Raw genomic sequence first — 27,953 nt, forward strand, 5'->3', positions numbered from 1 at the left:
GATGTAGAGATTATTTAAGTTTTAAAAAAAAAATGGGGCTGTCTTGCCAGTGCAGGCTCTGTCTCAGCCAGAGCCACACTTATTTACATTAGTACCGTTGATGTGGGCGGTTGTGCACTTGGTGTTACAGAAGATACTCGATGACATCACACATCCAGTTCGACGTATAATCTAACTTGTCCTTAAGAAGTTGGAGTTCCTGGAGAAATAGTCCATAACTTAGCAGAGCACGTGGGGTATCTTCTCTCTCTGGCCTTGTTTTCTTCCCCCTCTTTGTGGACCTCAAATGCCATTCTCTTTCACTCCTGTGCCTTCACCTGTTTCTTCCCTCTGCCCAGAATGTTCTTTTACCCTCCCTTATCTGGTGAACTCTACCTTGTCCCTCAGGGTTCAGCTTGGAAAGTCTTCCCTGACCTTCTGAGGCAGATAGGCACTCCCATTCCCTCTTTTCTGTTTGTTTTAGAATCTTAAATGCTTTTCTTAGAGCTTAAAAATTTGTTTTTATAAATGTTTATTCTTACGTCTTACTAGAGAACGTCCTAGTAAGGTTGGCATTTTATATTCTTGTTCCTCTTTGTATCCCAAGCATTCAGGTGTTCATTAGCTGTTGAATTTGAAGGAAAGATTCCTAGGGGTCAGTTAGGGTTATCAAACCCAGAAAGAATGATAGAATAGACGATTCTGTTAAAGGAGTTGATAGAATTTGTGCTAGGAAAAGAGGAATGAGAAAGACTTTCTAAGAAGGGACGTCAGCAAAGTTAGACAGAATTGCATGTGGTGGGTTTAGGAGTGTCCTCAGGTGGGAGAGGACATCGAAATCCTAGTCAGGCAGTAGTGAGAGAGAAAATGGCGAAGGTGGATTGGGCACTGGCTTTGAAAGGGCCTTCAGTGCCGAACCATGAGGCCTTTGAAAATCTGGGGAAGTGGAATAAAGGCAGAATTTCAAGAACCTTAATGTGGTAGCTCCTTTTAAGGTGGACTGAATTGGAGACATGAGGTGGCAAGAGGTCACTAATGAGAGCATAGCTACAGTAGAGAGGTCGGTAATAAAGCCCATTCCCAGCAGGAAAAGGGAGGAACGACTACTCTTCAGGACTGTGTGAATATGGAGAGTGGAGAGAGGAGTCCACAGTGACAGCAGATTCAGGCCTGGTTCACTTTAAAAAAAAAAAAAAAAAAAAAAAGATATGTAAGGGAAGAAAAGACTATGTTGACTGTATGAGTTGCAAATACCACACACTGAGTGTGAAGTGGTCGTCACGAGCCCACCAGACAGTAGGAGATCCTAGAGTCTTAATTTGGAGCTAGAAGTGGATGTTTTCTAGTCACACCCCCTTAGTTTTATGGCATAGAGGTTAGGACTCCCCACAGTCCGGGTTAAATCGTTCACGTTAGTGTTGTCTTGTTTAGGGGCAGGTGAAATAGAAGTGATACCCAACATTCAGGTTTGGGACCCAGACTTCCATCGAGGGATGTGAATACTTGGGGGATCCAGGGCTCATTTTCAGAAGGTGGGACCCTCCTGTCTAAAACTGTTGGATAAGGCACCTTCTCAGCTGCTTTCTTATGCATGGAACTCATTGAAACTAAGAACACAAGTCAAAGCCATTTTAGCAGGGTGTTTTCACCCTGGAGCGATTCTGAGCTCAGTGCTTTTGCTTGTCACTGGTGTTAGAGATATTTCATGGACTATTTTATTTCCTCACAGATGCCTGGAAGTCCTTGACAGATAAAGTCCAGGAAGCTCGGTCAAATGCCCGCCTAAAGCAGCTCTCATTTGCAGGTAACGGCCACAGAGGTCATTTTACCCCTGTCTCCGAGTAGTCTGATAGCTTGTTGGTCTAAAGCTATAGAGTTGATTCTACAAAAGCATCAACCTTTTTTAGAAATAGTTTTTCACAGCTTTATTGAGTTATAATTCTTATACAGTTAACCCATTTCAAACATGCAGTTCAGTGGCTTTTAGTCTATTGACAGTTGTACAACCATCACTATTGTATAATCCAGAACATTTTCATCATACCTGCAAGAAACCCCACTCATTAGCAGTCGTGCCTCAACCCCAGTGCCTGGCCACCATTAAACTACTTTGTATCTCTAGGGATTTATACAGAATCACACAACATAGGGCTTTTTGTATCTGGATTCTTTAGTGTAATGCTTTCAGGTTTCCTATCTGCTATAATATTGCATCGGGACTTTATTTATTTATTTTTTCCTAAACAGATTGATTTTTTTTTAAAAGATTTTGTTTATTTATTTGACAGAGATCACAAGTAGGCAGACAGGCAGACAGAGAGAGAGGGGAAAGCAGGCTCCCCACTGAGCAGAGAACCTGATGCGGGGCTCGATCCCAGGATCTGGGGATCAAGACTTGAGCAGAAGGCAGAGACTTTAACCCACTGAGCCACCCAGGCGCCCCATCCTAACCATTTTTAACTGTACAGTTCAGTGGTGTTAAATGCATTTACGTTGCTGAGCAACCAACCATCCATCCATCCCATAACTCTTTTTTTTCTCTTGTAAAACTGAAACTCAATATTCCCCATTTTCTCCAGCCCCTGGCAACCACCTTTATTCTTTCTGTCTCTATGATTTTGATTACTTTCAGTACCTCATGCAAGTGGAATTATGTAAGTGGACTGGCTCATCCCACTTAGCATAATTTCCTCCAGGTTCATTCATGTTGTAGCATTTTGCAAAATTTCCTTCCTTTTTAAGGCTGAATAATGTCCCATTGTATTATAGGCCACAGTTTGTTTATTGATTGGTCCAGCAGTAGGTACCAGGGTTGCTTCCACATTTTAGCTATTGTGAATAATTCTCCTGTGTGAATGTGAGTGTGGATATCTCTTCAAGACCCTGCTTTCCATTTCTGGGGGAGCAGATACCCAGAAGTAGAATTTCTCAATCATGCAATAATTCCTTTTTTTTTTGTAAATAGTAATTCCATTTTTATTTTTTTTATTTTTATTTTTTTTTTAAAGATTTTATTTTTATTTATTTGACAGAGAGAAATTACAAGTACACTGGGAGGCAGGCAGAGAGAGAGAGAGAGAGAGAAGGAAGCAGGCTCCCTGCTTAGCAGAGAGCCCGATGCGGGACTCGATCCCAGGACCCTGAGATCATGACCCAAGCCGAAGGCAGCGGCTTAACCCACTGAGCCACCCAGGCGCCCCAGTAATTCCATTTTTAGATTTTTGAGAACTGCCATACCGTTTCCCATGGTGGTTGCACCATGTCACATGATGCAGTGCATCCCAGCAGTGCTAAGGGTTCCAATTTCTCCACATCCCCTGCCTTTTTGATAGAAGCTCTCCAAATGGGTGTGAGATGGTATCTCATTATAATTTTAATTTACATTTCCCTAATGATTTATGATGTTGAGTGTCTTTCCATGTGCTTACTCATCATTCATAGATCATTTTTGGAAAAATACCTGTTCAGGGCCTTTGCCTGTTTCTTAATCAGGCTTTGTTGTTTTTGTTGTTATGGGTGAGTTTCAGAAGTTCTCTATATATATTCTGGATATTAATCAGAGAGATGAAAAGGACTGCCTTTTAACTTTGGATAGTTTTTTTGTTTGTTTTTTGTTTTTTTAAAGATTGGTAAGGGAGATATTTAGGGGACAAGAAAGTATAATCTGGGTTTTTTTTTTGGTTTTTGGGTTTTGTTTTGTTTTTTAGATTTTATTTATTTGACAGAGAGAGTGCAAGCAGGAGGAGAAGCAGACTCCCTATTAAGCGGAGATCCCAATGCAGGGCTCGATCCCAGGACCCTGGGATCATGACCTGAGCCAAAGGCAGATGCTTAACCGACTGAGCCACCCAGGCACCCTGAGAAAGGATAGTCATACATGGCCTTTCCCAGTCGTCACTTTGAACTGATTACTGATAATTGGTGTAAAGTCCAGCCACTAGAGTAAGCCAGTGTCCTGAACTCCGTGTTCTCAGCCTCACCCTGAGGAGCCAGCCCTTTGTTTTTGCCAACAGGACAGAAATTTCTTTGATTTATCCATGTCCTTTACTGCCCCATGGAATAGTGGTAAGAAACCATGAGCTCTGGAGTTAGAAAAAACAGTACAAGCTACATTTCTGCCCTTTGTGATCAATATTACATTGACTGCAAGCTAATTGACTTCTCTGAGTCTCAGTCTCCTTATCTAAAAAGAAATATATAGGGGCACCTGGGTGGCTCAGTCATCAAGCGTCTGCCTTAAGCTCCCTGGATCCCAGGGTCCAGGGATCGAGCCTTGCATTGGGCTCCCTGCTTGGTGGGAAGCCTGCTTCACGCTCTCCCACTCCTCCTGCTTGCTTTCCCTCTCTCGCTGTGTCTGTTTGTTAAATAAATAAGTAAAAAAATTTTTTAAATAAATAAAAATAAATATAAATATATAAATGTGACCTCCAGAATTTGTGCTGAGGATTAATTAAATAATAAACCTGTTGTGTCACCCTATAGGCAAATCAAAAAAAATTTTTTTAAATGAACCTGATGGGTGCCTAGGTGGCTCAGTCAGTTAAACGTCTGCCTTCAGGGGCACCTGGGTGGCTCAGTGGGTTAAAGCCTCTGCCTTCGGCTCAGGTCATGGTCCCAGGGTCCTGGGATCAACCCCTGCATCGGGCTCCCTGCTCAGCAGAGAGTCTGCTTCTCCTTCTTCCCTTCCCCCTTGCTCGTGTGCTCTCTTTCAAATAAGTAAAGTCTTGCCATACTCACTGAGCCAGCCAGGCACCCCGAACATTGCTATTTCTAGTGTCAAAGTGGGCTGGCAATTGTTGGGATGCCCCATCCCTTTAATGAAATAAGCCAGTCATTTCAGAAAGCCTGTCATCATCTCTGCCAGCAACTTACATAAATGTATTTTTAGAAAATAAAAAAGAGGGACGCCTGGGTGGCTCAGTTGGTTAAGCGGCTGCCTTCGGCTCAGGTCATGATCCCAGTGTCCTGGGATCGAGTCCCACATCAGGCTCCTTGCTTAGCAAGAAGCCTGCTTCTCCCCCTGCCTCTGCCTGCCACTCTGTCTGCCTGTGCTCACTCTCTCTCTCTCTGACAAATAAATAAATGAAATCTTTAAAAATAAATAAATAAATAGAAAATAAAAAAGAATTGGAAATGATCGTTAATAGCATGAGACTGAGTAAAACACAGCATCTATCGAGTGAATTTTCCACACATTCACTGTAACAGCACAAAAGAGAGTTCTTTGCTGGGGGTTATTACTAACCATTCTTTTCAATTTTAGTGAGGTACCTATGTGAGTATGAAGTTACAGAACCCAGATACCCCATTAACCTATAAATGAAAATGGGATCATGACTGGAGCTCCAGATCCCAAGGTTCAAACCTTGTCACACCAGCTGTGCGACCTTGGGTGTGGTATTTAAATTCTCTGAGCCTCAGTTGACTGACCTGAAAACGAAGCTGGTAATTCTTGACTCACGTGGGCATTGTGACCATGAAATTAAATAATACGTATAGCCTGTCTGTGTACATACGGAACATAGAAAATAGTTCGGTGATGTGGCTGTTTTTTAGTCTACCATGAACATTTTCCATATTGATAGCCCTGTGTCCATGTCACCTTAATGGTTCACTGCCGCTGATTCTTGGCCACACAGTAATGGGGTTCCCCGTGGGCAGCCTCTGGCAGAGTTCTTCTCTCGCCCAGGCGTTTCTTTGTACCAAGCCGTTTCCTGTTGGCTGCACGATGGCTACCCTGGTGCCTTCTGTCCCACAGGTGTTAATGGTTTGAGGATGCTGGGGATTCTTCATGATGCAGTTGTGTTCCTGATTGAGCAGCTCTCTGGTGCCAAGCACTGTAGGAATTACAAATTCCGTTTCCACAAACCAGAGGAGGCCAACGAACCCCCCCTGAACCCTCATGGCTCAGCCAGGGCTGAAGTTCACCTGAGGCAAGTTCCGTTCTCTTTCCTAAGCAGCTTTGGGTCCCGATTGTATTATCTGATGACACAATCATTTTCCCCACGTCACCTTTGAGATTTCCAGGGTCAAAGCTGTCCTTCGCTGCTTCTGTTCAAAGCCTTTCTATTAAAGCGTGCTTCAATCTTTTGGCTCCAGGAAGTCAGCATTTGACATGTTTAACTTCTTGGCTTCCAAACACCGGCAGCCTCCTGAATACAACCCCAATGATGAGGAAGAGGAGGAGGTACAGCTGAAGTCCGCTCGGTAAGTCTTGAGTGGAGGGGGTCGTTAGGAACCCTCTTTGCTTCCCTCTGCTCTGGCTGTTCAGGCCCCCATGCGGTTTCACTTGGATCACAATTTCCCGGGTCACATTTAAGAACACTGAACTGTGGTTTGTATTAAAGTAGCAATAGCTGGCTGGCAGAGGAGAGGAGAAATTCAGATAACTATAACATGCAGATTTTATTTTCTTTAACGAAACTAAACTCTGTCAGCTTTGGACGTATCCCTACCACCGTAGTTACCACGGTCAGAAAGGACTGTGTATATTATAGGCCTCATTTTACAAGACATTTATTATTATACTTGGCATCGAACAAAGGGAATACTGTGGTCATATTCTCTAGAAACCTTTGATCTACGACTCAAAACTGATTATTTCCTGAAGAGAATTCATGAGTAATACACCTTGTCTCTTTAGGAGGGCAACTAGTATGGACCTGCCAATGCCCATGCGTTTCCGGCACTTAAAAAAGACTTCCAAGGAGGCAGTTGGTGTCTACAGGTATGGCTAAAATTTCAGAAAGAATTACGGAAATCTAATCGTTTTCCAAAATTAAAGTGGACCAAATCATGGAGTAACCTCCTTCATTCAGTAAGTGAGGTTTTTCTAGCTGCTATTAATGGAACCTGATGTCCTGGGATCCTGCCCCTCCTTGCATTGAACAAGGAATTTAACATGGTAAACATTAAAATGTTGCCACTTCTGGTGGGCTCCTGATTGGAGAAATCTTTCATTCTTAGCCATTTGTTAGAATAAGTAATATACTCAAATCAAGTGGGTCCAGATTTTTTTTTTCCTTTGCTTTCCAAGAGTCTGTCCTTCCTGGGGAACTGATAGGGCAGGAGGTTTATTCACACAGTTTAACCTGATTTGCAAAATCGATGGCTGATCTCTTTTCCATCTTTATGTTCTAGGTCTCCTATCCACGGCCGGGGTCTTTTTTGTAAGAGAAACATCGATGCAGGTGAGATGGTGATTGAGTATGCTGGCAATGTCATCCGCTCCATCCAGACTGACAAGCGAGAGAAGTATTATGACAGCAAGGTGAGTCTCGCTTTCATTTTCCTGGTTCTGACAGTATTTGTACACAGGGGCCAGGAATTAAAAGTATGATCCCCACATCCCAAAAGAAATAGTATATTTTATGAATTCAAGCATACTTTTTTTCCTTTTCCCTTTTTTAAAATTTTTTTATAATGTTTCGACATTTTTAAAATTGTTGGGCCCATGAGCAGCTCAGTATCCACCCTAAGGATTAGTATGTAAGGATACTGCTCTTTGAAAGATTTGTCTGAGTGCATCCCAGGATCAGAAGCACCTAATGACGCAGTGTCTTAGGTTTCTCTTTCCTGTGGAGACATTAAGAAACCTCTAGTCGCTGTAATGTAGGAATTTCCTAGGGAAGCATCTTGGAAACTGAGAGAAGTCTGGACGTTTTACTGGAAGAAACTGTTTTCGTCAGCAGCTGTAGGCACCCTCAGAGAAAGGGTAGGAGCTGTCGCCCGGCCTGAGTTGTGCCGAGTGACGAGGTCTCCCTCTCCTCCCCGCGCAGGGCATCGGCTGCTACATGTTCCGCATCGACGACTCCGAGGTGGTGGACGCCACGATGCACGGAAACGCCGCGCGCTTCATCAACCACTCCTGCGAGCCCAACTGCTACTCGCGGGTCATCAACATCGACGGGCAGAAGCACATCGTCATCTTCGCCATGCGAAAGATCTACCGGGGGGAGGAGCTCACCTACGACTACAAGTTCCCCATCGAGGACGCCAGCAACAAGCTGCCCTGCAACTGCGGCGCCAAGAAGTGCCGGAAGTTCCTCAACTAGAGCCGCTTCCCTCCCCCGGGTCGTAGCGCTGGGGGATGGGGCGCCCAGAGCCTGTGCCCACAGCTAGGAGATCCAGGATGGAGCGGGTGCCGCTGAGGGGCCTCCGTGACGGCTGTGCTCCCTTACCTCCCGTATTCGCATTACACATGTGATCCTAGTCCTGGAGAGAGAGATGGGGTCTCGAAGACAAGATCCGCACCCGGCTTTGTACCGGGGCCCCTCTGATTGTGTGCTGTTGCAGAGTGGTAAATGGGGTTGCCAGCAGACTTGCCTGGAAGGAGCCTAGAGAGGGTTAGTCATGCGGGGAGAAGGGGCCTGAGTGTCTCGTCCAGGAGAAGTTGCCATCGGCGCCTTGGCCTTTCCCCAAGCACTATAGGCAAGGGGTCAGCTGGGGCCATTGATTCAGAGTTGGTTGGACACCTGATAGTTTGCCAGCCGGGCCCAGGCTGTAGCCGTCTGTTGAACAGAGAAGGTCTGGTGATTCTCCCTACTATCCTCCCACTTGAGAGTTCACTTCTGGTTGGGAGACAGGATTCTTAGCACCTTTGGTGTCAAAAGGCAGTCTTGGGGTTGTGCCAATGAATCACCAAACATGGAGCCTGTGGGCTTTAAGTGGGAGTGTTGCCCCCATGAGCCTTATCTCAGCCAATTACCTTTCTTGACAATAGGAGCGGTGTCCCTCTCATTCCTCCCCCGCCCCCCCTCCACTTTCTTCGTTCCCCGTTTCATCCCACTGCTTTCCCGTTCTTTCTGGGTGGTAGAGGGGAGTGACTGCCTGCTCAAGGACACTCCCTGTCAGGCATCGTCTATGCCTGCGGAACAACCCCTGAGCCTGTAAGCACGCCCAGGGGGGAAGTGGACAGGAGCCATTGGCCATAACCAGACAGAATATGGAGTTTTCATTAAAGCTCCACAGAGAGTTTTTTAAAGAAATATATGTAGCATGATTTTTTTAGAGGAGGAAAAAGATTATTTAAATAGGATCTGAATCATGCAACAACCAGAATATCACAACCAGGATGACCCCTGGGTCCCAATCCCAGGACATGGTAACTTTATTTTCCCCTTGTTAAGACATAAGAAGACTTCATTTTTAAATGGTCGGTGTCCAGTTGACGGCAGAACACTAATCAGATTTCAAGGCCCAAAACTTGGGGACTAGACCACCTTGTATCGAGGGACCTCTGCCACCTGCGCAAAATCCATAGGTTAAGTAAATTAAATGACACTACTGCCCTGATTACTCCTTAGGATGTGGTCAAAACAGCATCAAATGTTTTTTCTCTTCCTTTCCCCAAGACGGTGTCCTGAACCTGTTAAATTAAGTCATTGGATTTTACTCTGTTCTGTTTACAGTTTACTATTTAAGGTTTTATAAATGTAAATATATTTTGTATATTTTTCTATGAGAAGCACTTCATAGGGAGAAGCACTTACGACGAGGCTATTTTTTAAACCGCGGTATTATCCTAATTTAAAAGAAGATCGGTTTTTAATAATTTTTTATTTTCATAGGATGAAGTTAGAGAAAAATATTCAGCTGTACACACAAAGTCTGGTTTTTCCTGCCCAACTTCCCCCTGGAAGGTGTACTTTTTGTTGTTTAATGTGTAGCTTGTTTGTGCCCTGTTGACATAAACGTGTCCTGGGTTTGCTCTTTGACAATAAATGGACAAGGAAGGTCACCCTACTCCGCTGGGCCACTCCCCTCCTTCCCGTGTTGAAGCTCCTCAGAAGGCTGTGGTCGTATCCTGGCACAGCAGTGTCCCCTCTCCGTCCCTGCCCTCTTTCCCTCCCTTCTGGGACTAGCTCGGAGCGGCGAGAGCTGTATACTCCATTTCCCTCATCTTGCCCTACTTCCGAGATAGCAACCAAGTTGAATGGCACCCTAACATTTTCCTCACCATCTGCCTCATTGGTCACCTCATCCCCTTGCCCTCTACCCACCAAATCCTCATATCTGCAAAGAACCTACGGATCCCCCCGTGCCCTCTTGTGGGGCAGCCCGTTGAAACTGAAGCACAGTCTGACCACTCACGATAACGCAGATTCTTCTCTGCCTCTGTCGGCCACTGGGTTTCAGAGCAGTGCAGTCCAGTAGAGGGCAGGGCGCCCTTTTCTCCCACAAGAAGCCCATTCCTATGGAAGTCTAGCAAAGCAATACGACTCAGCCCTGCGCTCTCTGCCCCAGGACTCATGGCTCTGCTGTGCCTTCCACCCTGGGCTTCCTGTTCTTCCGTGACCTTAAGAACTGTGTCTGGTGGCTTTGCTGGAACATTGTCACTGTTTTTGCTGTCATGCAGGGAGCCCAGCACTGTGGCCAGGATGGCAGAGACTTCCTTGTCATCATGGAGAAGTGCCAGCAGGGGACTGGGGAAAAACACTCTACCCAGACCTCGACTCCCTTCCTCCTTTGCCCGTGAACAAGATACAGTGGCCCTAGGGGTTCCACTAGTATCTCGTTTCCTTTATTATTGCACTGTGTGAGGTTTTTTTGTAAATCCTTTTATTCCTTTTTTTTTTTTTTTTTTTTTTTTAAGAAAAAAACCTTAAGCTGCATTTGTTACTGAAATGATTAATGCACTGATGGGTCATGAATTCACCTTGAGAAAGACCCAAAGGCCAGTCGGGGTGGGGGAAACTCAGCTAAATAGACCTAGTTACTGCCCTGCTAGGCCATGCTGTACTGTGAGCCCCCTCCTCATTCTCTTTCTACCAATCCCGAACCCTGAGGCCAGGGGAGGGACCCACATCTCTCCTTCTCTTGCCAGCTGCAGATGGTTTGCCTTGCCTTTTCACTCCCTGTCAACCATAGAAATGAATAATTCCTCTTCTAGCTCAGCCTTGAGTCCATTGCCAAAATTCAGCATACCTGCCAGCAACTTGGGAAATAAACTAAGGTTTCCCTACCAGAGGGAAAGAAGGCAAAACAAAAACAAAAACAAACCGGCATATCTGTCTCCAAAACACCTGAGTTTGTTTTGAAAGTGACCAAGGGAATCTCCGCACATAAGTGCAGACCGAGGAACTGTGGTGGGTCATTCCCAGGAATCCCCCAAGGGGCATCCCGAATCCCTAAGGAGTCCCAGCTGCAAGCCTGGTCAGTTCTCCGTGAGCGAGCCAGCTCCTGGAGAGCTTTGCTGCTAGAACCTGTTGTGGCCGCATTTCCTGGTGGCCAGTGACAACTGTGTAGCCAGAATAGCTGCATGGCGCTGACCCTACGGCCGGAACTTGGTCCCTTGGCTCCCTCTGTTACCGTCCACCACCTCCAGCACAGCCCCTCCGGTTTTTAGACCAATCACCAGAATTAAGGGGGAAGCCCTGGCAGCTATACTCTAGAAGTTTTCAACCAGACTCCTTTGCCGGGATACAGTCCGCCACCCCGCTTGCCTCTGTCAGCACCCCCGGCCAATGCAGTGAGCACCATGCAGTTCCCTTGATTTAAAACATACAACATTAAGGAAAAAAAAACAAAAAAACAAAAAAAAAATAAAAAACAAAAAAAAGCCAAAAAAACAAAAAAATATCTTTTAATGAATGTATCTTTCTAAAGGACTGACATTCAATCAAATATCTGAAAATACTAAAGGTCAAAACCTTATCAGATGTTAACTCTTAAGTTTGATTTGGGATTTTTTTTTTTTTTTTTTTTTTTTTAACTAGAAATCAAGTTTGGGTGTTTCTTTTTTGTTGTTGTTTTTTTTTTCTTCTTTTTAAAGGAAAAGCGGGTCATTGCAAAGGGCTGGGTGTAATTTTATGTTTCATTTCCTTCATTTTAAAGCAATACAAGGTTATTGAGCAGATGGTTTTGTGCCGAATCGTGAATACCAGTCAAGTCTCACACTCTGAAAACTTGCAACTTTTTTGTTTTGGTTTTCAAATAAATATAAATATGATATATATAGGAACTAATATAGTAATGCACCATGTAACAAAGCCTAGTTCAGTCCATGGCTTTTAATTCTCTTAACACTATAGATAAGGATTGTGTTACAGTTGCTAGTCGTGGCAGGAAAACATCAGTCTGGCGCTCCTCGGATCCTCCCAAGTTGGGGGGGGACCCAAACCGCAAGGGACAGTAACGCGGTCCGTTCCCAGGGTCAGAGAGGAACGCGGAAGTGGTGTCACCCGGATTTTTTCTGCCCATGAATGTTGCCAGTCAGTACCTGTACTCCTTGTTTCTCTATTTTTGGTTATGAATGTTGGGGTTACCACCTGCATTTAGGGGAAAATTGTGTTCTGTGCTTTCCTGGTATCTTGTTCTGAGGTACTCTAGTTCTGTCTTTCAACCAAGAAAATAGACTTGTGGTGTTTCTTTTATTGAACTTTTAACAGTCTCTTTAGTAAATACAGGTAGTTGAATAATTGTTTCAAAAGCTCAACAGATGACAAGCTTCTTTTCTAGAAATAAGACATTTCTTGACAACTTTATCATGTATAACAGATCTTTTGGTTTTTTTCCTTGTGTTCTTCCAAGCTTCTGGTTAGAGAAAAAGAGAAAAAAAAAAGGAAAAAAATGTGTCTAAAGTCCATCAGTGTTAACTCCCTGTGACAGGGATGAAGGAAAATACTTTAATAGTTCAAAAAATAATAATGCTGAAAGCTCTCTACGAAAGACTGAATGTAAAAGTAAAAAGTGTACATAGTTGTAAAAAAAAAAAAGGAGTTTTTAAACATGTTTATTTTCTATGCACTTTTTTTTATTTAAGTGATAGTTTAATTAATAAACATGTCAAGTTTATTGCTGCACACCATCAAGCTTTCTTTTGGCTTTGGGTGGGGTGGAGAAAGGGGTAGGGCGGGGGGAGCAGCAGCCAGTGGCCTGTGGCCTGATTGCCCAGCACTAGCCACCGCCCTCTCTTTGAAGGTGGAATCATTAAACCACTCTGCCTCGCCTCCCCGGCCCACCCCACAATGACTTTGCCTCACCTGCCGGGCCCACCCCACAAGGACTCTCCTACCAGGGTCTTCTTCCCCTGCTTATCACTGGTTTGTGTTCAAGACCTAATTAATCCTGAATATGAGGAAGGGGTCAGGAGGACAAGCAGCTTCACCTCCCACATATTCCCCCTTTTATTATCCTGTGGGCCATCAAGAGGCCTCCTTGACTGATTTCGTCTAGGAATATGTTAAAGGGAGAACCTGAACACCACCCTCTCTGCTTCACTCCACCTTGAGGCAGAAATTGGATTCATTTACTCTGTTCCATCTAACAGTAGGGTGGGGGTGGGAAGGCAGTTGAGGACTATTCGTAAATATTCTGCCAAGCGAGGGTTGCTAACCCTGAGCCAAATGAGGTTGGGTTTGCACTATAGCCAAGGAATGGAAGACACTCCTCACAGGGGATGGACCTCAAACAGAACCTCTGCCCTCCAGATAACTGGCCACCAGGCTCAGCCTCAACCCCTTCTTCCTCCCTCCTCTATCCTGATTCACCTTCTGGGATTTGGGAGTTGAGCACCATGGGGACTCCAAATGACCAGGCAGTGTTGCAGGCCATCTTCAACCCGGACACCCCATTTGGAGACCTTACTGGGTTGGACGTGGGAGAGGAGGTGGAGGAGGAAGTAGATGAAGGTGAGTTAGACCTTGGACTACAGCACTCCACACTGGCTGGCCTCAGGGGGGTGGCAGAGGATGGTGGTCCCACAAGGCCCCCCTTGTTCCATAACCCCTGGACGGTGATTGAGGCTGGAGTGCGAAAGGGCTGCTGACCCGTAGTGCACTGGTGGAGGCTTGGCAAGAGTTCCTCTACCAAAAGAAGCAAGTCGTGGTTTGTCTTGTCCTTCAGCCCTCATATCTCTGAGCTTAACCTCACCATTTAACTACCCCCATAATCCAAGCTCAACTGTGCTGGGGGAGAGGGTGGAGGGATGCTCAACTCACATCTTTGTCTTAACAGGGCATTTCACTCCCACACAGGATGGAAGGGCAGGGGTGGCTCGGTTGAATAGTTCCGACCTAAGTATAAAGAGCCTAAGCAAACCCAGCCCAGATCTAATCCCTCCACAGAGTGAATCCACTCCCCCACTCCCCGGCCCTTCCTTCAGTCTCTAATGGGACCTTATATCCCCACCAAGAATTTCTGTTTTTGTTTTTGTTTTAAGTAGGCTCCATACCCAACATGGGGCTTGAACTCATGACCCTGAGATCAAGAGTTACATGCTCTACCGCCTGAGCCAGCCAGGTGCCCTCCCCCCATCCCCATCAGGAATGACCCTTGTTTCTAAAGGAGGGAAGCCTAGGTCTTACAGAAACTTCAGTCTGAAAAGCTGAGGGATATGTCGGACATGATTTTCCTGACCCAAGTATGTCTTGGTGGTCTTCCTGTTGGAGGCAGTATAGTAGAACAAAATGGGGCCAGGTTAAGGAGTCAGGGAGACCTGGGTTCAAATCCAAGCTGTGCATTTAGGAGCTGTGTGATCTTGAGTAAGTCATTTAACCATGGGCTGAGTTTGGGCTTCATTCTCTTGGCAAGGAGCCGACCAAAGTCCCTTTCCCAGGTTCCTTTAAAACTTAGTGCTGCCTCTCAGCCTTGGTGACCTCAGCTCCCTCTGCTCACAACACTGCGTCCGACTCCTGCTGGGATGGATATCCCAGCCCTGTTGGCTCCAGCTCGGGCCTCAGCTTTCTAAAGCCCAGAGAGTTTTGGCTTCTTGCTCTCCACCGCCTATCTGTCCTTCCTGCCTCCCTCCCCCACCCAGATGGAGTTTTCCCGCGAGCACAGTTGGAGCAGTCCAAGGCCCTGGAGCTGCAGGGGGTGATGGCTGCGGAGGCTGGCGACCTTAGCACAGCCCTGGAGAGGTTTGGCCAAGCCATCAGCCTGCTGCCAGAGAGGGCTTCTGCCTACAACAACCGGGCCCAGGCCCGCCGCCTCCAAGGAGATGTGGCAGGTGAGAGGAGATGGCCCGGGGTTTCTGCAGGGGTCCCTGCAGTCCACAGACCAGAGCAGAAGTCCCTGTGGGGCTGGGAAATCCCTAAACTGTTCTGGAACCTATATTCTTACTTATAAGACACACCTTATGGGCCCTGCTAATCTCTTGGGGCAATTGTGAAAGTCAGAAGAGATTGAATTCCATTTGTTTATTTAACAAACATTTAATGAGAGTTTACTATTGTAAGCAGTGGACAAGACACTTGAGAACAAGGATACAAGACAGACTTCTTAGACCAAGCACAACGTGCAAGGCATCCAGCACTTTCCACATGAGCTATAGTAACTCAGTTGATTATCACTTCAACCCCAAAAGGTGTGTCCTGTTGTAACCTCCATTTTACAAAGAAACTGGAGCAGAGCTGGGATTTGTACTCCGGAGGGCAGGGCTCGAGTCTGTGCTCTGACTGCCCAGTGATACCACTTCTCAAGAAACTCACAATCCAGGGCCGTGGGACAGATACATAACTCTAATTATGTGTCTAATAAGTTGAGAGGGTTCAGCATGGTATCTACCCCTGAGGGGTGCGTTTTATTGTATTTTTAATTTTTTAAAGATTTATTTATTTGACAGAGAGAGACACAGCGAGAGAGGGAACACAAGCAGGGGGAGAGGGAGAGGGAGAAGCAATCCTCCCACGGAGCAGGGAGCCTATTGTCAGACTCAATCCCAGGACTCTGAGATCATGACCTGAGCCGAAGGCAGATGCTTAACGACTGACTGAGACATCCAGGCGCCCCATATTTTTCATTTTTTAAAAGATTTTATTTATTTTTTTGACAGAGATCATAAGTAGGCAGAGAGCCAGGCGGGGGGGGGGGGCAGACTCCCCGCTGAGCAGAGAGCCCGATGTGGGGCTCAACCCCAGGACCCTGAGATCATGACCTGAGCCCAAGGCAGAGGCTTTAACCCACTGAGCCACCCAGGCGCCCTCCAGCTTGAACATTTTTAAAGCACAGGGTAGATGCTCAATAGCGTACTAGTGGAATACACTGCCTGCTACTGTGGGACCATGGGCCAGATTCATGAACTAGTGACCACTCAGAACCGTCCCAGCACCCGTCGTGTTTTGGTGTATTGGGTGGTGAAAGGCAGTAGGGACTTTAGTCCCAGCTCTGCCACTATAGACAGACTGTCCAGCCCAGGGCGAGTCTTGCCACCTTCTGCAATCTGCATCGGTGCGATGGGAGCAAGGATACTGAGAAGCAAGAGCCGGCGGGCTGGAGGTGGCCGAGCCCCGGGGCCGCCGTTCTGACTCTCCCGCCCGTCTGGCCCCCAGGCGCCCTGGAAGACCTGGAACGCGCCGTGACGCTGAGCGGCGGCCGGGGCCGCGCCGCACGCCAGGGCTTCGTGCAGCGCGGGCTCCTGGCGCGGCTGCAGGGCCGGGACAACGACGCCCGCAGGGACTTCGAGCGGGCGGCGCGGCTGGGCAGCAAGTTCGCGCGGCGCCAGCTGGTGCTGCTCAACCCCTACGCCGCGCTGTGCAACCGCATGCTGGCCGACATGATGAGGCAGCTGCGCGGGCCCTGCAACGGCCGCTGAGCCGCACCAATAAAGCTACTTGCTCTCCCCGACTCTCGCTGGTGTCTGCGTCCAGCCGCCGGCCCCCCAGCCGCAGGGCACTCCGTGGTCAGCCGCGGTCCGGACACGGGGCGAGGGCGGGGCGGATGTGGGACGGTGCCTGTGGGGGCGGGGCTGGCCTGCCGGGCTCGGACGTTGATTGGCTCCGCCTGGCACCGCCCGGTCCCGCCGCGGACCGCGGCGCCCAGCAGACCTGAGCAGTCGCTCGTGCGGAGCGCGGGGCGGGCTTCAGGTGAGGCGCGCTGGGGGCGGGGCTGCCGCACGTTTCCCCCCCCACCACCCACCCCCGCCCGGACCCCCGCTGCTCCGGCTCGCCTCCGCCTGGTCCCGGGAGGGCGGGAAGCGGGCGTGGGGCTGCTGGATGGCAGGGGTAAGGGGCAAGGGAGGGACGGACCGGGAAGACGGCCCCTTTGGGGGAGGGGCGCCGCCCCGCGAGTCCGCGTGTGTGCGTGCGAGTGTCCGGCCCGGTGCGGGCTGCGCGGCGGCGCGCGGTCTCTGCGCCTGCGGGCCGGAGCCTGTTTGCCCCCGGGAGACGGCGCCGGGTTCTGCGCCCGTCGGTGTGTGCTGGCTGGGCTCCGGCCTTCGCCTGGGCGTCCTTGGCTTCGTCACTGCGGGTCAGTCTCCATCTGTGTGTTGGTGCACGGTTTATTTTTGTTTCTGGAGAGAAAATTCCTAGAGGAATCCCCGAGCCTGCCTGCGGTCACCGGCTCACATCGAGGCCCACCCCCTTGTCTCGGCAGCCTGGGGCCTAGGCCTGAGGGACCATGGCACTACCTCTGGGCCCAGCTGCCCTCCCGCACTCGCTGCTGCTCCTGCCAGCCCTTCTGAGCTCAGGTACACCCCCCTTCACCCCTTGGCGAAGCCCTTCTGGGGGCAAGCCCCTCTCTCCCCTCACCTTGGGTTTGGATACCTACTTCAGGCCCCAGAGCACCAGAGCTGGGTTCCCTTCACCCACCCACCCACGGCCCAGCCAGTTTCTCGTGAGCGACCCTAGGTGCTCCGGCTCTTGGTCAGTTGCCCCTCCGTAACAGGATGTCTTGCTGGTCACAGACCAGTTCCACCCCTCCCCCAGCTCTCCCCAGAATCCCCTGCTGTGTTCCAGGTTGGGGGGAATTGGCACCAGAAATTGATGGTCAGACCCGGGCGGAGCTGGCACTTCGGGAGAACGAGCGGCACGCCTTCACCTGCCGGGTGGCAGGGGGGCCTGGAACCCCCAGATTGGCCTGGTACCTGGATGGACAGCTGCAGGAGGCCAGCACCTCGAGACTGCTGAGCGTGGGCGGGGAGGCCTTCTCCGGAGGCACCAGCACCTTCACTGTTACTGCCCAGAGGGCCCAGCATGAGCTTAATTGCTCCTTGCAGGACCCCGGCAGTGGCCGGCCAGCTAATGCCTCTGTCATCCTCAATGTGCAATGTGAGTGCCCCTGAGGTGGGCAGGGACAGAGGTTCCCTGCCTAAAGACCCCCAGTAGCCACCAGGCAGGTGGTCTGATAGACCCCTTAACAAACACTTAAGCACTTTGTAAATATTAACTCACGTTATCCTCAGGGTATTCCTGTGAGGTAGTTATTCTGGTTAACCCCATTTTACAAGTGAGAAAACTGAGCCACAGATTGGTTAAGTATTATGTCTGCAGTCCTATAGCTAGTAAGCAGAGCCAGGATTCAAATCCAGATATTTTGGTTTTAGTGATTTTACTGTTAATCACTGTGAAATGCTGCCTCTCAGGGAGACCCAGCCATCCTGTTTCCCAGTGCCCCCTTGAGAAGAGGTCCAAGCTCCTGGCTCCCTTCTGGGTTTGGGAAGAAAGGGCAAGGAGTCTGAGGGCTGTGGTGAGAGTATATTGGCTTCTGCTTTACACCAGTTAAACCAGAGATTGCCCAGGTCGGGGCCAAGTACCAGGAAGCTCAGGGTCCAGGCCTCCTGGTTGTCCTTTTTGCTCTGGTGCGTGCCAACCCCCCTGCCAATGTGACCTGGATCGACCAGGATGGGCCGGTGACTGTCAACGCCTCCGACTTCCTGGTGCTGGATGCCCAGAACTACCCTTGGCTGACCAACCACACTGTGCAGCTGCAGCTCCGAAGCCTGGCCCACAACCTCTCTGTGGTGGCCACCAATGACGTGGGTGTCACCAGCGCCTCGCTTCCGGCCCCGGGTGAGCATTGCCAGCAACTGGCCCAACACAGCCTCAGGTGGGGGCAGGATCACAGTACAAAAATGAGAAGACTGTTGCCCTCTGGGTGAGTCTTGTGAATGGGCTATGCTGACCACCTTGGGCAAGGACAGAATGGTACCTGTGGCATCTCCGAGGTGGGGGCCCCTGCCCACTTGGAACCTAACCAGAGAACACCTTGCAGGGCTTCTGGCCACCCGAGTGGAAGTGCCACTGCTAGGCATCGTTGTGGCTGGAGGGCTTGCACTGGGCACCCTGGTGGGGTTCAGCACCTTGGTGGCCTGCCTGGTCTGCAGGAAAGAGAAGAAGACCAAAGGTAGGGCCAAAGCAGTGGGGTGGGGGGCGAGGGTGGCTGAGGAGCAGGGAGAAGGAGAGGGAGAAGCAGCAAGGGCAGTACGTGGGGCTGGGCAGGATAGGTCATCTCTGATGAGTGGCAGAACGGGTCTTCCTGGGCATGTCCATGGGGAAAACCCGATGCAACTCAGCAGGCCTGGGCACTGGGGACCCATTCTGTCCCGGAGCTAGGAGAGATCCCTTGCCTGAGGGTTCTAGGTCTGAAAGGGCATAGGGGCAGAGCCCCGAGTGGGTGGGCTTCCTAAGAAGTGTGTGATTTCTTTCTCCCTAGGCCCCTCCCGGCGCCCATCCCTGATCTCTAGGTAACTTCCTGGGGCTGGCTGGCTGGGCTGACCTGAGATACAGCATGGGGACAGCTGGAAACCGCGGGTCTCCCTAGTTCTGGAAGGGGCCCCAAAGCAGGAATCTGGGCCTGTTGGAGCCAGGGCACATCCCAGGCTCTGTCTGCCCTGTAGTGATTCCAACAACCTGAAACTCAACAACGTGCGGCTGCCACGGGAGAACATGTCCCTCCCGTCCAACCTTCAGCTCAATGACCTCACTCCGGATTCCAGAGGTACACCCTCTGTCTGCCCTAACTTCACCTTCAGAGGTGCTTCTGAGGCAAAGAGAGATCTTGGTACTTGAGGGATTAGGCCCTATCAGGCACACTACTCATCCTGGGCATCCACCCAGCAGGGAAGCCAGCAGGGAAGCCAGTCGAACGGCAGATGGCTCCGAATAACAGCCGGCCGGAGCTGCTGGACCCAGAGCCTGGCGGCCTCCTCACCAGCCGAGGTACTGGGACATGGGCGCGCCCCCACCCCCAAGCCCTGATGCTTCTGCCGGAGGCCTCTTGAGTCTCCGTGGGCAGCTTCCAGGCGGTGAGGCTCACTGCGTCTCACGGGCATCTTTGCCCCTGCAGGTTTCATCCGGCTCCCCATGCTGGGCTATATCTATCGAGTGTCCAGTGTGAGCAGTGATGAGATATGGCTCTGAGCAGGGCGAAATGGGGGGTACCTTCTTGGCTCCTGGGCACCCCCCCCCACGGCCACCTCTGCCTGGCCCTATTGCCACTGGGAAGAGGTCATGCCGCTGCTGCTTTGGCTTGCCCTCCTGGTTGAGGCACCCTCTGTGTCATCCACATGACGTTTGTCACTGGGATCTGACCCTCAGGGGCACAGGTGTCTTGGCAGAGCCACCATCTGGACCTCAGCCCCTTGTTCTACCTCAGGTAGGGGGGGCCTTCAGGCTCATGCACCCCGGCAGCTGGAGCTCTTTGTGCAGGTGTGTGTGCAGTTGTCTGGCCTCTGAGTGTGGTCTGGCCCTGCCGGCCTGGGCCTGCTTTGGGCCACACACCAGTAGTCGTAGCACTTTGTACAGCAGGCACAGGACATACCCGGTGGGGGGGCAGGGAGGGCCCTGCATGTCTTCAGTTTCCTCCCCATGCTGTGCAGCTTTGTTCCCTCAGGGAAAATTTAGGACCCTGATAGCTGTATCAAACCAAACTGCCCTTTGCACGGAAACCAACCCCTGGCCCAGGGGCAGGGGCCAAGCACAAATTTTGCTGCATACCTCTTTGCCCTTCTCTTGTCTCCGTCTCCTCTTGGGCATTGTATATTATACTTTGGACCTTCTGCATTTCTCCACTGGGCACTGGACTTCTCCATTGACCTAAGCCTGGCGGTGCCAGGGCCCGGTGTTAGCACAAGTGAGGAGGAAAAGAGGGAGGCAGGAAGTCCAGTGGCACCCCCAGCAGCACGTAGCTATGCATCTTTTTCTTATGGTGTTGGCACTTTAAGCACATCCCCTCGGTAGGGGGTTAGGGAGCACCGCAGGGCCTTCTCTGTGGCTTCCCCAAGTCTGGCCTTCCTCTGATTCACTGTGAGTGCCCTGAGCCCTCAACCTATTTTCACAAACCCCCACCATGGGACCCCATTGACCAGCCCCTAACCGCCTCATCAGCAGGAAGGCCCACTTTCCTGTGCCACCGTTGGTTCTTCAGGGGCTGTTGATAGTGGCACATTATTTGACAGAGCTAGAAGCTTTTAGGGCAACATGGAAAAAGGGGGGAACCATGTACCCCAAAACAATGTAAGAATTCTTTGGAAAGCAACATGGAAATAGCAAATTATTATAGTGCAGAGTATATTTTTCCCTTGTTGATAACTTGTTTTATAGTTTTTTTCATGTTACTGCCTAGGACAGTGCTGAGCACACAATAAATTTAATAAACTTGGCTGAGTGAATGTTACATGTCTGTTTCATTTCTTCATAGATGGTTCTAAAACGAAATCTTTATATCCTACAGAAAATAGGGGAAACACCTGTGTACCCACTACTCAATTCTGTTGAATCGTCTCATTTTACTTTGCTCCAGAACTTTTATTTTTAAAAATGAATAATGCTGTTTCTTTAATTACACTGTTCTCAGTGGCAGGGCTGGCTTTTTTGCTTTCGGGAGTGCCAGAGCAGGATTAGAGGGACAAGGCTCATTCTAGGCTGTGATTTTAAAAATAAATAAATAAATAAATAAATAATAAATTCTGGAGAATCGTACGGGGGAAAAAAAGACTAGAAATGAGAGGAGATTTTTGAGGACAAATTTATATGCTTTTCTGAGCAACAGGTTGACTTGGCTTGCATAGCTCTGGGTTTTCTTCCCCGCTCTCTGGCTTCTCTCTTGTTCAGTAGGGTGTCTGCTCCATGGAAGTGGCCTAGGCCACTGCCCCAGTCTCTACTGGTTTTGCCTGTAAGTGGCTTTGTGGCCCCAGAACGTTTAGAAGCCAGGGTGTGTCTCTCGTGATGGGCGTCCACTGTTTCCTTTGAGAGGTCCTGGAGCCCCTTCCTTGATGGTTCTTTGGCAAGGCTACAAGCCCTGTGCTCCTCTCAGCTGCTCCCACCTTTCAGCAAAAAGGTGGGTTCTTTGGGCAAATCCATCCTTGCAAGTATTTGTTTGCAAAGGGGTGGACTTTGAAACTAGTGTTCCAGTTCTCCCTCAGATCAGAATCCTTGTCCCTTTGTCGAGTCCCAGACACCTTGGAGAGTTTGATGAAAGGTAAAGACTCCTTTCTGAGAAATGCAGATGGAGAAGGTCTGCTCACTCTGCAGGTCAAAGCCCATCAAATTACAGCTTGGGCGAACCTTGAGAACATGCTGAATGAAAGCAGCCAAATCCAAGAGACCATTTGTGACTCCATTTTTGTGAAATGCCCAAAATGGGCAAATCTGCAGAGACAGAATAGGTTCGTGTTGTCTGGGACTAGAGGGAAGGAAGAATGGGGAATGGCTGCCAGTGAATATGGGGTTCTTTTGGGGGTGATGAAAATGTTCTAGAATTAGTGGTGATTGATGCACAATGTTGATAACTTGTTTATCAACAGATCAGAAATCACCCAACTATACACTCTATAAGGGTGAACTTTATGAAGTACAAATTGTGTCTCAATAAAGCTGTACTTTGTTTTAAAATTTTATCTTTTAATTTTTTTAGGATTTAAAAAAGATATTTTTTTAATTTATTTGACAGACAGAGGTCACAAGTAGACAGAGAGGCAAGCAGGGGCGGGGGGTGGGGGGGGAAGCAGGCTCCCTGCTGAGCAGAGAGTCCGATGTGGGGCTTGATCCCAGGACTCTGGGATCATGACCTGAGCCGAAGTCAGAGGCTTAACCACTGGGCCACCCAGGCGCCCGTAGGATTTTTTTTTTAATCCCATTTGAGAGAGGGAGAGGGAGAAGCAGCCTCCCCACCAAGCAGGGAGCCCGATGGGGGGCTTGATCCCAGGACCCTGAGATCATGACCTGAGCCAAAGGCAGAGGCTCAACCATCTGAGCCACCAGGTGCCCCTGTACTTTTTTTTTAAGTGTACTCACTCCCCAACATGGGGTTCGAAACTCATGACCCTGAGGTCAGGAATTGCATGTTCTACCAACTGAGCTAGCTAGGCACCCCAATAAAGCTGTAGTTTTAAAAACCATCAAATGGTTGTTGCACCTGGGTGGCTCAGTTGGTTAAACATCTGCCTTTGGTTCAGGTCCTGACCCAGGGTCCTGGGATTGAGTTCGACATTGGATTCCCTGGTCAGTGGGGAGTCTGTTTCTCCCTCTGCCTCAACACGGCACCATCCCCGCTAGTGCTCTCTTGCTCTTTCTCAAATAAATAAAACATATTTTTTAAAGATTTTATTTATTCATTTGAGAGAGAGTACAAGCAGAGGGGGAGACAAAGGGAGCAGGGAGCCTGGGGCTCAATCCCAGGACCTGGAGACCATGACCTGAGCTGAAGGCAGACACCCAACCATCTGAGCCACCCAGACACCCCATAAATAAAATACTTTTTTAAAAGTCATCATTGGTAACTTGATTTGTACATTTCACTATAAATTTCACCTGACAAAAACATAAATATTGAATTCCAGGTAATTATATGCATGCCAAAGTGTTTAGGGGTAAAGTACATTGATGTCTGCATCTTCCTTTGGGATGTATCCAAAAAAAAAGATACATAGGGACACCTGGGTGGCTCAGTTCCTTAAGCTTCTGCCTTCAGCTCAGGTCATGATCTTAGGGTCCTGGGATCAAACCCTGCATCAGGCTCCCTGCTCAGGGGGGAGCCTGCTTCTCTTTCTCCCTCTGTGCCTCCCCCTGCTTGTGTTCTCTATCTCTCTGTCTCTCTCAAATAAACATTTTTTAAAAAGTTAAAAATAAAAATAAACTTTACTCCATTGTGGGGTTCAAACTAACAACCCCGAGATCCAAAGTCTCATAATTACTGACTTGAGCCACCCAGGTACCCCCCCTTAGGTACTTAAAAAATTTTTTTAATTGTTTATTTGAGAGAGAGGGAGAGAGAAAGTATGAAGGGAGGGGCAGAGGGAGAGAACTGACTGCTAAGCACGGAGCCTGAACCAGGGCTTGACCTCACACCTTGAGATCATGACCTGAGCTGAAATCAAAGAGATGATGCCTAACTGACTGAGCCCTCCTAGGCACCCCCCTTAGGTACTTTTTTTAAAAAATTGAAGTATAATTAACACAGAGTGGTATATTAGTTTCTGGCATACAACATACTGATTTAACAATTCTATACATTACTCAATGGTTATCCAATTCATTGGCATACAGTTGTTTATAGTACTCTACTTTTTATTTATTTTTTAAGATTTTATTTATTTATTTGACAGAGAGAGAGTGAGTGAGGGAACACAAATGGGAGGAGTGGGAGAGGGAGAAGCAGACTCCCCCCGATGTGGGGCTTGATCTCAGGACCCTGGGATCGTGACCAGAGCCAAATGCAGACTGTGACTGAGCCCCCAGTCACCCCCCAGGTTCTCCTCTGTTTTTTATTCCTGCAGAATTGATAGTACTATCCCCACATTCATTTCTGATTTTAGTTATTTGAATCTTTTTTTTTTTTAGACAATTTGGCTAAGGCTTTTCAATTTTTTTAAACGTTATTTATTTTTGTCTCTTTTTCTTTAATTTTTAAAAAAGATTTCATTTATTTGAGAGAGTGAAAGTAAGAGAGATCACAGAGGGAGAGGGAGAAGCAGACTCGCTGCTGGGCAGGGAGCCCAACATAGGGCTCAATCCCAGGACCCCGAGATCATGACCTGAGCTGAAACCAAGAGTCAGATGCACAACCAGCTGAGCCACCCAGGCACCCCTATTTGAGTTCTTTTTCTTTAAATGCAAATTCCCCCTCCATGCACTGCTTTTGCTATATATCCTGTAAGTTTTGGTATGTTTTGTTTTAATTTTCATTTGTGTCTAAGTATTTACTAATTTCCCTTGTGATTTCCTATTTGACTCGTTGGTTAATACTGTATTCTTTGATTTCCCCAGATTTGTGGGTTTTTCAATTTTGCTTCTGGTATTCTGACTTCATCTCATTGTGGTCAGGGAAGATATTTTGTATGATATTTACCTTTTAAAATCTATTGCAACTTTAACTTGTGGCCTAAAATATCACCTGTCCTGAAAAATGTCCCGTGGACACCAGAGAAGTATGCTGTTGCTATTGGGCAGGTTGTCCTGCCCATGTCCATCAGAGCTGGTTGGTTCACTTTGCTGTTTAAGCCCTTTGTTTCCTTATTTACCTTTTGTCTCATTGTTCTATCCATTATTGACAGTGTGGTATTTTTTTTTTAAGATTTTTTTATTTGTTTATTTGACAGAGATCACAAGTAGACAGAGAGGCAGGCAGAGAGAGAGAGAGGGAAGCAGGCTCCCTGCTGAGCAGAGAGCCCAATGCGGGACTTGATCCCAGGACCCTGGGATCATGACCTGAGCCGAAGGCAGCAGCTTAACCCACTGAGCTACCCAGGCACCCCAACAGTGTGGTATTTTTTTAAAGGATTTTATTTATTTATTTGACAGAGAGAGAGCACAAGCAAGCAGAGTGGCAGGCAGAGGGAGAGAGAGAAGCAGGCTCCCTGCCAAGTAAGGAGCCTGATGTAGGACTCAATCCCAGAACCCTGGGATCATGACCTGAGCTGAAGGCAGAGGCTTAACCCGCTGAACCACCCAGGCGTCCGGATAGTGTGGTATTGAAGTTCCGAGCTATTATCATAAAACTATTTCTTCCTTCCATTCTGTCAACTTTTGCTTTATATATTCTGAGGGTCTGTTATTAGGTGTGTAAATGTTTATACTTTGTATAGCTTCTTGCTGTGTTCATTGTTCCTCTTGTAGGTCTCCTGATTTCATGGAAATCTGTAACAGCAGTTCTCGAATTTGTCTGTATATGGAAATAATCTGAAGAGCTGAGGAAAAATATGGATTCCTGGGACGCCTGGGTGGCTCAGTTGGCTAAGCAGCTGCCTTCGGCTCAGGTCATGATCCCAGCCTCCTGGGATTGAGTCCCACATCGGGCTCCTTGCTCCGCAGGGAGCCTGTTTCTCCCTCTGCCTCTGCCTGCCACTTTGTCTGCCTGTGCACTCTCTTTCTCTCTGACAAATAAATAAAATCTTTAAAAAAAAAAAAAAAGGATTCCTGTATCCTACCTGCGAGATTGTGATTTAAATTAGTCTGGGTCTGGTGTGTCGTCTGAGAAAGGAAACCTTTCTTTTTTAAAGATTTTATTTATTTATTTGACATGCACACAGAACAAGCACAAGCAGGGGGAGCAGGAGGGAGAGGGAGAAGTAGGCTCCCTGCTGAGCAGGGAGCCTGATAAGGGACTCGATCTCAGGACTCTGAGATCATGTTCTGCTTTTTTTTTTTTTTTTTTTTTTTTTAGATTTTATTTGTTTATTTGAGAGAGAGTGAAAAAGAAAGAGATCACAGAGAGAGGGGGGAGAAGCAGACTCATTGCTGAGAGAAGAGCCCAATTCAAGGCTCTATCCCAGGACCCTGAGATCATGACCTGAGCCAAAAGCAGAGGCTTAACCCACTGAGCCACCCAGGCGCCCCTGGTCTATGAGTATTATTAATTTTTTTCCCCCTTAGCTTAGCTGCTTTGTTTCTCTGATTTACTTTGTTCTGCCAGTTTTAGTCTTTAAAATTTTTCTGGCTTTCTTCAAAGTCCAGAGATCCCCGATTGTACATCCATGTTTAAAATGAGAGTTGCAAACAGGTGTACAAACACAAGAATGACATAACCAGAAAAGCGATTGGAAACTGATGGGGAGGTTGGGACCTGAACATGTGCTTATAGACTCCATGTCAGTATCTAAAGGTCTTTTTGGCTGGTCTGTTTGCCGAGAGGACTTTTCCAATAATCTGCTTTGGAGGTATAAATAAGCATGGGAAAGGGTAACTGTCTCATTGCTCACTCTGTTTTATCCATTTCTTTTAAATATGGCCCCTTACGGCTGTCCTCATAGTGTCTTGGTGTTCTCATGTCCAGAGCCTCCCTGGTTCAAAGGTGACTATCTTCTGTTGGGACAGAAGAGATAGGGTTCTGCAGTGTGACATGGCTCACTTCTTACCAGTTTCTCTGTCTCTCTCCTCTGTAGGTAAATTTCAGACCCCCCCACCCCCTTAAATTAGTTACCACTTATCCTTCCAAAATTGTTGCTGCATAGTCTCCTGTCATTTCCTTTCCTATTATCTATCCTTGCTGGTCTGTATCTTTTTCAAAATTATTATTCTTGGGGCACCTGGGTGGCTCAGTGGGTTAAAGCCTCTGTCTTCAGCTCTGGTCATGATCCCAGGGTCCTGGGATTGAGCCCCGCATTGGGCTCCCTGCTTGGCAGGGAGCCTGCTTCCCTTTCTCTCTCTCTCTGCCTACTTGTGATCTCTGTCAAATAAAACAGTAAATAAAATCTTTTAAAAAAATTATCCTTACATCGTCATTGTATAGGGTTAAAGGAAGGAGTGAAGATATAAATATGATGTTCAATGTTTGTTTATTTTGAAGTGTTGAGAGCCTACCATCAGCAGAGAAGGAGGAGGACACTTCCGGCTGGGGAAATAGCCAGCATAGAAGTTTGGTTAGAAGGGGGACTTCCTGAATCCCCGGTAGAGCCTGGCAAACAGATTGGTTTTTCAGTTTGCCTTGAGGGATTATGGAAAATGAGGATCTACAGGTAGGGAGAAAGTGGCCAAATGCGGTCTTCAGAGGCCCAGTTGAAAATTTATACTTAGTAATATAATTACTACATATGACATTTTGGGGCACTTAATCTTTCACATAATTTTACCCACGGGACGAGCCTCACAGTTAATTAGTGTTTATTGTAACTGTTTCATAGCTAGGTTAACTGAGCTATGGAAGTTACTGGCTTTTTTCTAGGGCCACAGAGCAAGGAGCCAATGGGGAGGAAGGACAGGCGTTGAGGCGGAGAGAGGTGCGCAGGCAAGCCGTGTCTGGGTCGGTCGCTGGACGGTGGTGCTGGAACAGGGAGGTAAGCTAAGGCTGCGGCATAATAGTGCCTTTGGCAGGAAGTACCCTTG

The 27,953-nt window shown here is 48.1% G+C and overlaps 3 protein-coding genes across 15 annotated transcripts in view; all 3 read left to right on the plus strand.

Moving 5' to 3' along the window:
• KMT2A (lysine methyltransferase 2A) overlaps positions 1–12,782 on the plus strand; it is a 77,626-nt gene extending 64,844 nt beyond the window's left edge. For 5 of the 10 annotated variants that reach the window (XM_082683495.1, XM_082683496.1, XM_082683498.1 and 2 more), the window contains 6 exons: positions 1,709–1,783; positions 5,738–5,912; positions 6,079–6,186; positions 6,623–6,706; positions 7,120–7,249; positions 7,758–12,782. In XM_082683495.1, coding sequence (XP_082539621.1) covers positions 1,709–1,783; positions 5,738–5,912; positions 6,079–6,186; positions 6,623–6,706; positions 7,120–7,249; positions 7,758–8,033 — 848 coding nt within the window. In that variant the 3' untranslated portion in view covers positions 8,034–12,782. Of the gene's footprint in view, positions 1–1,708; positions 1,784–5,737; positions 5,917–6,078; positions 6,187–6,622; positions 6,707–7,119; positions 7,250–7,757 lie in introns of all 10 variants that reach the window. The other 5 variants (XM_082683494.1, XM_082683503.1, XM_082683497.1 and 2 more) reach the window with 1 other exon arrangement.
• Positions 12,783–13,402: 620 nt separating this feature from the next.
• Positions 13,403–16,542, plus strand: TTC36 (tetratricopeptide repeat domain 36). Its single transcript, XM_082683658.1, has 3 exons — positions 13,403–13,610; positions 14,738–14,926; positions 16,248–16,542. Exons 1-3 carry the CDS (start codon positions 13,496–13,498, stop codon positions 16,508–16,510), a joined length of 567 nt encoding a protein of 188 aa, XP_082539784.1. The 5' UTR covers positions 13,403–13,495; the 3' UTR covers positions 16,511–16,542.
• Positions 16,543–16,682: 140 nt separating this feature from the next.
• On the plus strand, positions 16,683–21,309 carry TMEM25 (transmembrane protein 25). 4 transcript variants are annotated; one of them, XM_082683646.1, is made up of 9 exons: positions 16,683–16,781; positions 17,290–17,383; positions 17,652–17,963; positions 18,414–18,704; positions 18,907–19,038; positions 19,348–19,378; positions 19,532–19,632; positions 19,764–19,853; positions 19,981–21,309. In XM_082683646.1, exons 2-9 carry the CDS (start codon positions 17,314–17,316, stop codon positions 20,052–20,054), a joined length of 1,101 nt encoding a protein of 366 aa, XP_082539772.1. In that variant the 5' UTR covers positions 16,683–16,781; positions 17,290–17,313; the 3' UTR covers positions 20,055–21,309. The 4 variants fall into 4 exon arrangements, with proteins under 4 accessions (XP_082539772.1, XP_082539773.1, XP_082539771.1 ...); XM_082683647.1 differs by having other exon boundaries at positions 16,775–16,919; XM_082683645.1 differs by lacking the exon at positions 16,683–16,781 and adding an exon at positions 16,926–17,163.
• The last annotated feature ends 6,644 nt before the right edge of the window (positions 21,310–27,953 follow it).

This window comes from Mustela nivalis, assembly GCF_964662115.1.
Source record: "Mustela nivalis genome assembly, chromosome: 9".
Lineage (NCBI taxonomy): Eukaryota > Metazoa > Chordata > Mammalia > Carnivora > Mustelidae > Mustela > Mustela nivalis.

Coding starts and splice junctions, on each gene's coding strand:
- TMEM25 (XM_082683646.1), top strand. CDS start 17,314: ATGGCACTACCTCTGGGCCCAGCTGCCCTCCCGCACTCGCTGCTGCTC. Junction 18,705..18,906: donor CGCCTCGCTTCCGGCCCCGG/GTGAGCATTGCC, acceptor AACACCTTGCAG/GGCTTCTGGCCACCCGAGTG. Junction 19,854..19,980: donor CGGCCTCCTCACCAGCCGAG/GTACTGGGACAT, acceptor TTGCCCCTGCAG/GTTTCATCCGGCTCCCCATG.
- TTC36 (XM_082683658.1), top strand. CDS start 13,496: ATGGGGACTCCAAATGACCAGGCAGTGTTGCAGGCCATCTTCAACCCG. Junction 13,611..14,737: donor GGAGGAGGAAGTAGATGAAG/GTGAGTTAGACC, acceptor TCCCCCACCCAG/ATGGAGTTTTCCCGCGAGCA. Junction 14,927..16,247: donor CCTCCAAGGAGATGTGGCAG/GTGAGAGGAGAT, acceptor TCTGGCCCCCAG/GCGCCCTGGAAGACCTGGAA.